We start from the raw sequence: 15,294 nt of genomic DNA, 5'->3' as shown, positions 1-15,294 counted from the left end.
GGGCCAACCTCTCCCTGCTATCTGGGGCCTTACAATATAAGTAAACAGGAGTAAACTGGCCCCCCTTTATCAAGACAGGAATATCTCAAAACCAGGGTGCTCCTCCTTTGAATAAGAATTCCCTCAAAGCCAAATGATACACTCAAGTCTGTTTAAGCATTGAAGTATTCCAAGATATCAGAGCTTAAGATATGTTCATTTTGCCTTTATGACTAATAAACTAAACTAATTAAGGGATCATTAATGGACGAGGCGGAGGTAAAGAACTTCACGACGGAATTAATTGCGTTTACAACACTTGGCAAAATGAGAGAATATGTTTATTTAGTTCATTCATTAGCTTGCCTGACTGCACACTCTTATATATACAGCTTATATGGGTGGGCCTCTCCTTGAAGGAGGTGAGAAAGATGTGTGAGAACTGAATAAAAGAGTTGACCTAAGTGCCACTTGACTATTATCATTACCTCAACACACACAGTAGACCTCGTGCATATGTGAAGGTCAGGTGATATCTCAATCATGTGACAGTGACACAATACTCACTCATGTGACTCTTGTGAGGCTTTCAACTGTCCACACATACACACACACACACACACACACACACACACACACACACACACACACACACACACACACACACACACACACACACACAATTACAAGACCTTGAGGTTATTGCCTAACCAGGTAAAGCAGTTAAATGTTGACAGGGGTTACCTTTGGGAGAATTATGTCATGTGTCCTATTTAGACGGTCTTGGAGAGGTATGTCATGAGAAGTGGAATTGAATGTTTTCAAGGATAGGGTCTTGTGAATGATCAGAGAGCATTTCAGCCACATGTTTAATAGCAACAGAGTAAGACACTGTTGTGTTCACCGTCTTATGGAAAAATAGCTATGCAACCTGTGTGTTTGGGGGAGGATGAGAATGAATCATGTAATGGGATAACTTTGCACTTCTTTAAACCATACTAGACAAGGTGAATTAACAAATAATGTGGACAAATAAATATTAATATACTGCAAGGCAGATGTTCCTGATGTGAGTAATCTGATGGACAAACATTCTGAACATGAATGTGTTTTATAGTTTCATTCCTCATATTTGTATGACCACACAGAGTAAAGAAACTTCAATGCTGAGTTGAAGAGTTTATTTCTTAAGTTTTTATATCATTGTTATTTATTTTTTATTTTCAAGTGTTTATTGCACACCTACAATAACCTGAGAGAGACAAGGAAACATAGCCTCATATTCACTAGTTGCACAGTTTATTTCCATCGTTTGGTTTCCTATGATAGTATTATACACATGCAATAAACTGAGATACCAAAAAACAAATAAATGTGGGAACTCAAAGAGAATGATCAATCATCAGCCTTACTTTACAATAAAACGCTTCTAGGGTCAAGGTTCGTGTGGGAAGTCTGACCAAGGGGAAACCTGCCAATGTGACGCTCTGGAAGGGACTTGGACTGTATAAATAAGAAAGTAAGAGGGAGGACGGGTGTCAAAGATTGGCTGCCGGTTTCCCAGTGCCATTGTTTACATTACCGCGAGCCGGGCAGGAGAGAGCCAGACAGCTGAGGCAGAGGGGAGAGATCTGTGTGGTGTGAAAGTGTTCTGAATCAAGTTTAAGGGTTAAAACCATGCAGGCGGTATTCTTGATTACAGTGGGGGCGATGTGCCTGGCTACAGGCTTCAGCATGCCACGGAAACCCCAGCGTTGCCGTAAGTGTTAAAATGGAGAGCGTTAGTCAGTGAGCGAGAGTCTGTGTGAGGAAGTGTGTGAGAGAGAGGAGTGAGAATGTGTGTGTGTGTGTGTGAGAGAGTTAGATGAGAATGAGTGTGTGTGTGTGAGAGAGAGGGTGTGTGTGTGAGGAAGTGTGTGAGTGAGAGGTGTGTGTATGTGTGTGTGTGTGTGTGTGATATAGAGAGTTAGAGGAGTGAAAATGAGTGTGTGTGTGAGAGAGAGATATTGTGTGTGCGTGTGTATGCATGTACATTTGTGTATGAGTCTTTCTGTGGTGTGCATTTCAATTTTTGTGACTCACTATTCCAGTTAATAAATTCAACAATCTAACTGAAATACTTTTATTCCTGTTGTTGTGAAGAGGCTCCACCTCTCTACACTGGAAGGTTAACTATGGTAAGCTTCACAATCTTCACATAATACCAAACCGTAAAACCCCATTTCATTATCTGTGTTTGATTATATAGATACTTCTTTGGGTGTAAGATCTGTGTTTTATTTGGATTTAAAAAAAGAAGAACTGATTGAAATACATTTGAACCCCTTTCCCTAAAGGTATTCAATGAACATCAATGTAGTTGCAAAGTTATGACCATAAACAATAGAAAGTGATTTGCCGTCATTTCCCTTCTGCCCAACCCCACCCTCTACAGGGAACCCAGAATGAACAGTGGTGGATTGTTGCAAAGTATTATTATGATGCCTTTAACCAGCGCATCCATGTGGAAGAAGAAGGAACTTTTAACAATGCAAGCTTCACCTACAACGCTCTGATGCTCTATCAAGAGGTAGGCTACCTAAACCCATCTACACAAGCAAACACTCAAACAAATGCAAACTGCAAACCGCACCACTCACAAACACAAACGTGCACACACACACACACACACACACACACACACACACACAAACAATCACCTATACACCCCCACCTCACACACACACACACACACACACACACACACACACACACACACAAACAATCACCTATACACCCCCACCTCACACACACACACACACACACACACACACACACACACACAAACAATCACATATACACCCCCACCACACACACACACACACTCTATTTTGCTAACCATCTCCCTTCTGTAACCCACATTGAAAAGCGATCTTATATAAATCCACATTATCTTTTGCGCTTCACATTGTAAAGGGCCTCATGTACGAGATCTACCACCACAACAAAACCTGTGTGAAGAAGGCCCTGCAGTCTGACTTCCGGCCCATGGAGGTTCCTAAGGGGGCCATCTTTGTGAAGCAAGTGGTTCTGGGAACCTCCTCCAGCCCTGGACAAGGCCTCCTGGTCAACAGCTGGTTGGGAGACATGCCTGACAGGCAAGGTGAGACAAGATCTTGCCCTGCCTGGTGTTAATCCTTTCATTGTGCCTTTGACCTTTCATTGACCTTTGACCTTGTGTTAATCTACATATGACTAATATAACTGAACTGAGGTGATAAGGCAGATTAAGACCTGTATCAAATCAGGACTGGGTCTTGACTTTTACTTTGTCTTAGGACTTTGTTTTAGGACTTAAATAACCTGTTTAGAGCGGCACTGACATTACTGGTTTCCATGTGATATTGAAAACAGTATTCTAGTGAAGGAGTGGCAAGGCTGCATGTTTAAGCTCTTCTGCCTGAGCCTGTGCACCTGTGAACTAGAATGTTGCAGCACAGCACAATCTCAAAGATGTCACTTGTTCACTATGAGAAAATCATCAGTCAATGCATTAAATAGTAAACTATGAATACCACACAACATACAAATATGAATTTGTTCACAGAATCTGAGCGTGTTACGTTTTTTTTTATGAGTGTTGAGAAATTACTGAAATAATCTTGAAACATGGCACCAAAATCGCTTAAAAAGCCCTGACTGCAATGGCATTTGTTTCTTACCCTACATTTTCATATTGGTGCACATTGGTTACTTTATTGAGTATTTCTCTACAGAACTTGATGCCCCGTTCAGATTGTCTACACAGATGCTGCATCAAGTCTGGTTACACATAGATTTGTAGTGTAGATGTGTGTCCTGCACGATAATCCAAATCAGACATGCTAGTTATTTAGCAAATATTTAGATTTAGTACCTGACACTTCTATCCTTTTCAGAGTGGCATTACACCTGACACATATCTGATCTGTGCCACTTATAAGACAAAAACTCAAATTGAAATGGGCCACATTTACCATGCAGTGTAAACACGACCTCTGTGTTTTAAATACCATGCAGTGTAAACACGACCTCTGTGTTTTAAATACCATGCAGTGTAAACACGACCTCTGTGTTTTAAATACCATGCAGTGTAAACACGACCTCTGTGTTTTAAATATAGTGACTGTCTTTCTGTACCAAACCAGAACTGTAGTCAGGCTACAGCACAAATGAAAGTAAGAAAAAAGGAACACATTTTCAAATAAAAAACATTATTTCCTCAAGCGACACTGAAGAGAGGCTCCCTTTTCCCCTCGTTTCTAATTTTCTCTCTTTTCTCTCTAGACAACATGGTGTCCCTCACTGAGCTTGGTTGCCTTCCCGTCTCTGCTCTTTTCAAGTACAAGAACATGGGATGGGTCAGTTTGAGGTCAGTGAAAATCAGAGGTTGTTTTCTACATTTGTTAAAGGTGCAGTCTGCAATTCTAATCCAATCTAATCTACATCCAACACACTGCCCTTTAACTGTCCATTTTGCGTGTGCACTCAAGCAATCTCTGGTGTTCATACACAGTCCTGGGAAACAAACAAAAGCAAAGGACCAAGACATACACAATTCTATCCAATCAACATGTTGTTTCCTGATCAAGACAGGGCTCAAATATCAAAAACCTTTCGCCAGAATCGCACACTCAAAAAAATGATTTGTTGGGGTAACTTAAATAAACTATGACACCTATTTCCACACATTTGAATCATGCCATTTGACCTTAAGGCAGGTAAATAGGACCAAAGAGTAGAATTTATGTTCAACCAATGAGAAAACATTATCTTTATTTAAAGTATTAGGAGTAGTTTACTTAAAAACTACCAAGTCTTGTTGAATCAATTGATTTCAAGTATGTTATTCAGACTTACATAAAGTACGACGCCTATTAAAGTAAAATTTATGTTCAACCAATGAGTAAACATTTTCATTTAAAGTATTATGAGTAGTTTACTTAAAAACTACAAAGTCTTGTTGAATCAATTGATTTCAAGTATGTGATTCAGACTTACATAAACTATGACACCTATTTCCACACATTTGAATCATGCCATTTGAACCTAAGGCAGATAAATGGGATTTGGGAACACAAATGTTTGCCCCAAGAATATGACGTTCACACATTTTGCACACCAGATTTGGTTATAACTATGAAAAATTAAAATAGGCACAAATTGAAATTACTTCATATCAGAAGTGTTTTTTTCACTGCTCTGTAAGTGTAAACTGACAAAGGATGTAACATTTATCTTAGGGACTATCAGTTACACTGATGTAAAAGTGTCAATGTTGATTTTGTTAAAGCTGTAAGAGGGAAAAAAAAGGTTGGAGACCCCCTAAGAAAGTTGACACTTATTTCCCCATATCAGAACACAGTTATTACTCAGAACACAGTTATTACTGAATTATCTCTTTTCAGTTTTTATTTTAGCCTTTTAACACAGAAAATAAAACTGTAAGACCAAAGAGCACTGGGTGTCACTGGGTGTCAGAGTACAACGAAAAATATCAAATTAAGAAATTTGTACAGCTTTTCATGACAAAATGTTTCGTAAGTACACCCTGATAAAGAAATTAGAAACATTTTTTACGTTTAAGAGAGGCACACTACCCTAATTTTTTTTAAAGATTTAAAAGGCGCATTTTCTGTGTTCCCAGTGTGCACATCAGAAAATAAAATGGTAAGACCTCATACAAAAACAAAATGGGCCCTGACAATGGCTTTCAAAAAGCAAACACATTTGCCGTTTTAAGTACGAACAAGATACAAGTTTCACTGCAAAGCATGAAAACAAAGAACTTGCAGAATACTATTAGTTCCTGTGTGTGTGTGTGTGTGTAGGGGGGTGGAATCCCTCCTAAGGTTGTGTGATGAATGGAAGAAGTGTCCTGAGGGGTGCCCTGTGTAATATATTAGCAAGTGTGAGCAGCGGGTGAACAAAGCTGGCCGCCCTCTGGTAATGCAACAGCTCGTATGTGTGTGAGAGTGGACACTGTTTGTGTGTGAGTTTGTGTTGGCGTGAGTGTGTGTGTGTGTGTCTGTGCGTGCGTGTGCATGCGTGTGTGTGTTCGTATATGTGTGTGTGTGTGTGTGTGTTCGTATGTGTGCGTGTATGGGGGCAGAGGTGCAGCTGTAGACCGGTTCCCAGTGTGCACATCAGAAAATAAAATGGTAAGACCTCATACAAAAACAAAATGGGCCCTGACAATGGCTTTCAAAAAGCAAACACATTTGCCGTTTTAAGTACGAACAAGATACAAGTCACTGCAAAGCATGAAAACAAAGAACTTGCAGGCTACTATTAGTTCCTGTGTGTGTGTGTGTAGGGGGGTGGAATCACTCCTAAGGTTGTGTGATGAATGGAAGAAGTGTCCTGAGGGGTGCCCTGTGTAGCAAGTGTGAGCAGCGGGTGAACAAAGCTGGCCGCCCTCTGGTAATGCAACAGCTCGTATGTGTGTGAGAGTGGACACTGTTTGTGTGAGAGTTTGTGTTGGAGTGAGTGTGTGTGTGTGTGTGTCTGTGCGTGCGTGTGCATGCGTGTGCGTGCGTGTGTGCGTTCGTATGCGTGTGTGTGTGTGTTCGTATGTGTGTGTGTGTGTTCGTATGTGTGTGTGTGTGTTCGTATGTGTGTGTGTATGGGGGCAGAGGTGCAGCTGTAGACCGGTTCCCAGTGCAGCCGCCCGGTCCAGCCGCCCTCTGGTAATGCAACAGCTCGTATGTGTGTGAGAGTGGACCCTGTTTGTGTGTGAGTTTGTGTGTGAGTGAGTGTGTGTGTGTGTGTGTGTGTGTGTCTGTGCGTGCGTGTGCATGCGTGTGCGTGCGTGTGTGTGTGTGTGTGTGTGTGTGTGTTTGTATACGTGTGTGTGAGTTTGTGTGTGAGTGAGTGTGTGTGCGTGCGTCAAAAATAATCAAAAGATGAACACTGACTAAGATGTTCACGGATCAATGGTCACCTACTCAAACAATTTGTTTTTCAGGGCTTGTACCTTTGGTGATAGCCTCTGACCATCCAAGTTGAAGAACACTTTTTGTATAACCTCAAATGTACTTTTAAATCCACTAGGGTATGAGAGGTTCAGTGCATATATTAACCCAAATAACATTGCCACTGCCACAGCCACACTCCTCACAGAGCTGATGGCTTCAACTCCTTCAATGATGACCCCGATGTCCTCCGGCTCATCTGATGGTTCATGTCCTTCATGGCGAACGACGTAGATCCCCATAACTGTCTGTTCCATTTCTGTTTCTGCAGTCAAGCCATCACAGTCCTATGAAACACCAATACAAACTATTACTTATTTATAGAACTACAATGTTTCCCACTCATTGCCTAGACTACAGCAGCCCATCATAGTGTAATATGCACCACCATAGTCTAAATTTATTTTCAACAATATCTGATGTACATGTTGATGTTTCAGTCTTATTTGCATTAACAGTCATCCGCATCAGTTCAGGTCTATGTTTCTGTGAAAACAATGGAAGTGACGTTACAGAAAACATTAAAGTGTTCGAATATAAGCCAAGGCAAGTGTTAGCTAAGGTAAATGCGTGTATGTGTTGTGTTAACCTGTGCTAAGTTGTGTGTAAAACACATAGTGAGTACACCCCTCACATTTTTTTCAACTATATCTTTTCATTGGACAACACTATAGAAATGAAACTTTGATACAACTTAGTCACTGCACAGATTGTATAGCAGTATAGATATAGTGTCCTCTGAAAATAGCTCAACAAACAGCCATTGACATCTAAACAGCTAGCAATAAAAGAGCACCCCACAGCGAACATGTCCTAATTGTGCCCAAACTGTCAATATTTAGTGTGAGCACCATTATTATGCACTGCCTTAACTTCTATGGGCTATGAAATTCACCAGAGCTGCACAGGTTTCTACTTGACTCCTCGCGCACTCCTTCATAATGACATCACAGAGCTGGTGAATGTCAGAATGTGTACATTTTGCTCCTCTACCATCCTCTTAAGGATGCCCCCATGTGCTCAAATGGGTATAGTACTTGGCCAGTCCATCCAATGACTCCGTGAAGTTGCATCAAAGTCTCATTTGTAAAGCTGTATCCCATGAAAAGATAGAATATTTGCAAATATGTGTTGGGTGTTCACTTTTGTATGTGTGAGAGAAAGTGAACTGTGTGTGTGAGCAAATGTCAAAAAGCAAACAGATGCTTACAAGGTATTCCTTGACTAGCTGTTTTGGGTCCTCATTCAAGTAGACACACAGTGCTTTGAGGATGCACTCCCTTCCGACATCAATGCTGTTGTTCTGTTGGAAGCACAGGGACAGAACAACCAATAGATACATTTTAACATTAGCATAACAAAAAATGTATGCACAAAACTAACTAACTAAATAAATTCAATACGATGCGACTGACTGACAACCTGTGAAATGGGTCGCATGATGGTTCTAATGGCTTGGCCGGGGACTCCCCCTTTGCTGCGGAACATCTTCATCAAGCTGTCTGAGTACTTGTCTACCATGTTGAGAAATTTGAATTCCAGTGGGACTGTTGTGATACGAGCAAACTCATTATTGATCTGTAAAAGAGAAAAAGGAAACAAAAAGAACCAAACTGAGTATTCAAATCCCAAAACATTTCCTGTAAACTGTTCTGTAGGAAAAATTAAAATACAACATACTTCACTGACAGTAAAGAGAGCTGGCCATCTTGTTTTAACCCATTTAAGCCGGGAAAGCATTACCGCTGTTCTACCATTAAAGCCGGGAGCGCTGTTGCGTCATTCTACCTTTAAGGCCGGGAAAGCGTTTGTGTCGTTTTTTCTGTATAAGGGGTTTTTTTGCCCAAAGTGTCGGCCTCTGGGCCAATGAAATGCATCAGAATAGACATGTGATAGTGCCTCAAATGTTTTGCCATTAGTAGTTTAAAAAAAAAATCGTTGGCTTTCTCGCTTTGCTAAGTAACGTCTCCTCCGCGACAGCCAGGATTATAGCTCAAAGTAAATTAGGCAAGGAGTGAGTTGTGAGTACTGGTAGTTACAGAATATGGTTATCTGTAGTTGTTAACGATTGTTACTTGCTTAAATGTAGGTTTACTCGAGGTAAATGAAAGGGAATATGGTATCATAGAGGGCTATATTAACACTAAGCTAGCTTGCTATGTTGTTAAAACTTTCTCCAGTGAGCAAGTGTGAACGAGCGAATTATATCGACAACACGCTATTCTTTGCATTACTATATATTCTAGTATTTCAAAACAATAATCAGTCCCTATAGAATGTTGTTTATAATCAGTTAATGCTACTGAATCCTCGTTTGACTTTATTATAGTGAATGCTTTGGTTGCCTTCCATTTCAGCCCAGCATACAGTATTTATCAGTTGATAAATAAGATGTACTTGAAATTTGTTTTGTTTTTTATTTGAATTATTCCTGTTTTTTCCCTTTTAATGGAATATTTGACACTAAACTAGTTCATCTGTATCTCAGTGATAGTATCCAAATGAGCATAAAAATATCACTGGTATGTAAAAACTACATGGACAACAAAATAGTTATAATTGTTGATCAAAATCTTATTCCCTTCTGCTCATAATACAACAAGTAAACAACTCAGAGGTTGACACTGTCAGGTCCATTCTCCATCCATAGTGTCCAAATGAGCATTAAATATCCCTGGTATGTAAAAACTACACGGACAACAAAATAGATGTTAATCGTATTCCCTTCTGCTCATAATAAAACAAGTAAACAACTCAAAAGTTAAAACTTTCCCTATAAGAATTATATATTTATAATTATATAGTTATATACTTTATTTCACTTTGTTATATACTTTGTCATATAGCTTATTACATGTTTTTCTACTGTTTTGTGCTGATCCTGCACTTTTACATATTTTGTTTACTTTTGAGAAGGTGTATGTAAATATTGTAAATATTTGTAAATACAAATTCAAATTCCCATGGCATTTTTTCCAGGCGCTTTAGGCCTAAATGGGTTAAACTCTGCCACCATTGGCTTCTCCTGGACTACTTCCTGCCTTCTGTATGAAAAAGTTCTCTCCATCTTCTCTCTGATTACTTTGTCATTGTTTCGTTTTTTGATCTCTGTCAAAAGCGCAATTCGTTCCATCTCTAAACTGTCAGATGATTCTCCTTTTGGATGTTGAGGACAGAAATTAACCTCAGCTTTTCTGGGTTTCTTAATGTTTGACGCAGCATGATCCTGGCCTTGGCGTTTGTTCTTCATAGAATTTATGCTTACTTCAGAACACCCAACACTTTGGAGCTTTGTGCGCAATTTGTACCTGCTAGACTGTAGTGCGCCGCATTCCTTACAGTGCCACATACGAATGCTTAAAAGAAAATCTAAAAAAAAAAAAAAAAAAAAGAAGCACAACAACAGTTTATAAGCACAGTTCATCCACACATCCTGTGCTTCAGGCTAAGCTGACAACTTTGCATGCTTTGTTACCAAAATACAGTTGTCAAAACAATCTCCAAAACCATAATTCAAAACGAAACAAAACAACATTGACAAACTCAATTTACCACATGAGGAGTGGACAGAATGCCAGGCATGGTTTTGCTGTTTAGGCAACACTGGTAAAATCTGAAAGGGGTAGGGAGTGGGACACAAATGAACAATGAATGTCAATAGGTTATGCGATAATGTAACTAGTATAAATGCAGAGTGAGAAAGAGGAGTTATTTTGCTCAAAGGCAAAATATTATGGATAAAAAAAGATGAATCTAATGCTGTTCACCTCCCCTCACTCACAATAAGCAGTGCCTTTGCTTCTCCTTTGAGTTCAACACAGGGCCTCAATACACACGCGCATACTGTATTTCAAAATATCCCCAGTAGGCCTACTTAGTCAATGGAGGGAAAGTCAGCATTCTCTGGCAGAGCCTATCCTGTCATGTGAATCATGACTTAATGGAAATTAAGTTACTGCACAGAGAGCACAATGTTTTAAAGTTGAGAACGCATCATACACATTGAAAAAAGTATTTTCAGGATTTCTAAAAAGTTTCTAATCCAGAAATTAACTGCACGTCTTTGTTACTGTATGTAGCTAACTAGAACTGTATGGCGCGAAATACAGACTACTTTCTAGGCTAATGGGTGCCCCTGCAAGCCGTAGGTATAGGCTAAAGTCAATTAGCTAAAGTGTTTTCTCCGCTTGATCTCGTTGCTATCGAGAGGGCATGCTGACAACACTACCAGGCATGCCTGATTAACCCAACTGAACATGTAATATCACCGACACAAAATCATCTGTTAAATTAACCTTTTGGGGGTTATAGCCCTAAAACAAATACAGGCAGAACCATAGACAGGGCAGAACTTCGTTTTAGCAGAGTGGTCACGGTTAGCCACCTGCACATGTGACTACTAAATCACACGAAATACTTATCATTCAAATATACTCACTGGTCGAACTTTCGATAGTTTCGAACAAAATTAGATCTACTAGCTGCACCAGCCACGTATTCTACTCACGGATGACAAAAGATGTATGTTACTCACCAGCTAGTTTCGTTTTTCACTTCAAGTTCTCAACGTACTTTCATCTCAGTTTTCCAACGTCTTTGCGGCATGACCAGACAGTGCTTCTTCTTCTTTTTGGCGGCTGGCAAAGAGAGCTTCCGATTGGCTTTGACTGATGACGATGTCACCGAAAATGTGTGCGTTAATGTTAAGTGAGCATGCGCGAGAAGTTTAATTGCTTCAACTCATTTGATATGTGTTTATTCAATAGAAATGAATTAAACTCCTCCAAATTCCCTGATATTTAATTTGGATAAACTTAAAACAACTATCTACATCTCTGTAATTAATCTGTTTTATTTCTTACACCATGGTTCTTTTATTTCTAGCAAACAATACCCAGTTTTCATTTTTTTGAGTGCAGACAGCATCTTCAGCACACTGACCATTTGTCTAGCTGTGTAACAGAGGTCCCAATTTCAACCCACAGTGAGCGTTCTACAGCATCTCAAATGTCTTTATACACTAATCCTTCATTTGTCTGCATCTTCTTTTCCACAGCTACTACGACAACGTCCTTGGTGTGGAGGACCCCAATGTGTTCATTCCACCACCATTTTGCATGGACGCCAAGATGGAGGCTACTGAAGATGGAAAAGTGACTGACTTTTTCTCCCTCTTCCACTGAGCTTGGTGTGGATTCTTTTTTCATGTACTTGATCAACTTCTCATTCTGATCATATATCTGATTGTAGCACAGGTGAGATGCAATAACTGAGACATGCCTTTTAAAGTTAAGAATGAGACCGTTTATCACAGCATGCAAATATACTTCTTAAACCAAGCTGTGGAAACAAGAAACATCTTGAACTATGACATTATTGACCTGAATCATTTGCTTTTCGTAGAGGTGTAGCCTAATTAGTGTGCTTGCCCGAAGGGAAGCACAGTATTGTTATCGTCAAGTTTTCTTTATTTATTCCGTACGTTTTTCTTGCAGCTAACTACTCCTCGCCCGATTGAGCTAGAGACGCCATTCAAACACCAAAACGTCCGGCCCGATCCGGTGCAAGCTGCTATGACTTTTCGTGGCGATACTCTTTGCCACTCCTTTTTTATCCCTCTTTTTCATCCCCTTTTTCTCTCATTGACTAACATGGGGAAGGTTGAGCCATTGTGACGTCACGCACTCTAGCCAACTGACATTAGATCAGTTGACATAGGAGAAGCTGTCTTAAATGCCAGAAGTGGTTAGATAGAGAGTGCAAAATATTAAAACGAATGTAGTGGCAACAGTTTCAGGTACAGTTTATACACCCGCTCTAACAGTGTTAACCAGTATGTGAGTAACGTGGGTTTTATTAAGGCATAGCGTGTGTAATGTGTAGCTATTTCATTCCGTTTGTTAACCTTTCCGGCTGTCTGTATACCAGCAGCAGAGCGGAGCATTTCACTCCCCTGCAATCTCGGAATGAAATAGCTACACAATACACACGCTATGCTTTAATAAAATTCACGTTTTACGAGACACCAACAGAGGCACAACCGACAAGTCTTACCATTGAAGATCTTTGACGTTCGGTCTGAAACTTCATCCAGCCATCCAGGTTAATCCAAGTTGTTATGGAGAACGACAGTTGCATCAATCATATTTCATTAAAACTTCACACTTCTTACATTGGACATATCCACCAGCCTAATTAGAATCTGCATTGTCTACTGAGCAGAAAATTCTCCATACAGTAGATTTCCCTTCGTTTAGTATCATTTTAAACTTTCCAGATGACTGTATTGCCCTTGCTCGTCAAGTGATACGTGTCCAGAAACAAGGCTCCTTTGACTGGATAGCCAGAGCTAGCATAACTGCCATTGAAATCCAATGGTAATGCTACCTAGCTAGGTATGCTAATTGTCGGTATCCATCGTTAACTCGTTAATCGTTAACCATCATGTCACTGGCTTTAATTTAAGAATGGCATGTTAGTAGTACATTTAGTAGTACATTTAATAACAGTACACTTGATTCATTACTGCTGATGTGTTACTTATATATGTTACTTATTAGCAGCTAGCTACCTAGCTAGCCACTGTGTTCCGATGTGTTTTCAGTTAGCGTTAGCGGCAAGCTAGCTGCTGTAATAGTTGAGTTGAGCTTCAGTTAAGACGCTGCGTACCGTACTTCATCATCACATTCGATTATTTATTACAAACAAATTCGAATTCAGCTGTAGGCATGAGATCTGTATCTTGGAGACTAATTGCATCCACAATGTAAGTACTGCAAGCTAGACTACTATGCAGTTGACACAACACAGGAGGTCCCTGGGCCTGAGAAGGGAAGGGAATGAGTTTAATGTGGCTATAATATGGAATTTTAAATGTGCCTAAAACTAGACTAAATTGTAATGAGTTTTCGAAAACTAGACTGAAACTAAGAAGGATAACTATGACTAAATGTGACTAAAACTAATATGCATTTTTGTCTTAAGACTGAATCTAAAAATAGCTGCCAAAATGAACACTGAGATAGGGGACCCCTTAATCTGCAATTCATGGTTGCTAGCTCTAATCAGATGTACTACCTAGGCTTATAAGAGAAGACTAACTTTGTATGGCAACGAACACCAATAACTAGAACTAATTTGACAGACTATAAACCAATGTGATACACGTGCTCTCTATCTATACAGTAAAAGTGTTGCTTACGTTTGATACTACACAGACTAACTCTAACTGCATTAAGTCTAACATATAGGCCTATCTTACAATAAACTTTAAGTAAAGCTGGCTATGTAACCGCATTCATTCTAATATTGTTGCAGAGATGTTTCCTTTTACCAAGATAGCAATTTCAACAATTCACTTAGCTCAGTAAGTCAGTATAACGAAACTCTGAGATACCCTCATATGTCTAAACGTCAGTGGAGCCAAAATATAATGGTTGAGCTTGGTTGCTTGCTAAAATATATTGGAAGAAGGCCCCACTACACTGATTGAGTAGATGTAAATACATGTTAATTCATAGGCACTTGTTCTCTCTGTCACAGAGCAACTACACTCTCGCAGTTCGTTCACGAAACGCATTCTAGTTTGATTTTGCTCTGCTCACCTAGCTTGAGAAGGTGTTTCAAGTAGGCCATCTCTTAATGCTGCAAAGAATATCTGCTCAGTTCCACTATAAAGCCCCAGATACCTCTCCTAGGGAAACTCATGTGATGTTTTACTGATGCACTGTAGCTTGACATCTCTTGTGCCTTTTCAAAAGTGTGATTTTTACATTGCTATTTCCTCTATGTTTTTTATATCAAAGGAATAACAATTAAAAAAAAAAATTACACATGGCTCTGTCAGTCACTCCACAAGTGGTGTATGAGCTATAATAATAATAATAATAATAATAATGATAAACTTAATTTGTAAAGCACCTTTAGTAGTATTTACCATTCACTTACTGTCAACTTTTAATCGATTGTGATGGATTAAAATAGTGGTGACAAAATCCTGATTAATTAAAAAGTAATAAATAATTGAATAAAAATAAATTAATATAAAAAATTAAAAATTAAAAATTTATTAATTTAAAAAATGAAATATAAAAAAATTAAAATTAAAGAAAATGATAACCTGATAGACTCTTATAATTGTGGGGCAAGTTGTCATTAAATTAAACTATATGATAGTTAATGATATCTGATGACTGGTGTAGTGTGTTGAGAACCCAGACATGTATTGATACCAATGATTATTAAGTTGTCATTATACTAAACTGTATGATGTCTAATGATATTTGATGTGTATTAGTATAACTTTATATTAGGCACCAAGGTG

At 39.2% G+C, this 15,294-nt stretch overlaps 1 protein-coding gene across 1 annotated transcript; it reads left to right on the top strand.

Moving 5' to 3' along the window:
• Positions 1–1,656: 1,656 nt before the first annotated feature.
• On the top strand, positions 1,657–12,154 carry LOC308375820 (ependymin-like; the record flags this gene model as incomplete). The annotated part of the gene is made up of 6 exons (XM_080852008.1): positions 1,657–1,738; positions 2,122–2,156; positions 2,414–2,548; positions 2,935–3,121; positions 4,285–4,369; positions 12,028–12,154. 6 exons carry the CDS (start codon positions 1,657–1,659, stop codon positions 12,152–12,154), a joined length of 651 nt encoding a protein of 216 aa, XP_080708134.1.
• Positions 12,155–15,294: the final 3,140 nt, after the last annotated feature.

Source organism: Sprattus sprattus (genome assembly GCF_963457725.1).
Source record: "Sprattus sprattus genome assembly, chromosome: 15".
NCBI lineage: Eukaryota > Metazoa > Chordata > Actinopteri > Clupeiformes > Clupeidae > Sprattus > Sprattus sprattus.
Note: the sequence above shows the minus strand (reverse complement) of the source record. Positions and strands in the feature narration are given on the sequence as shown.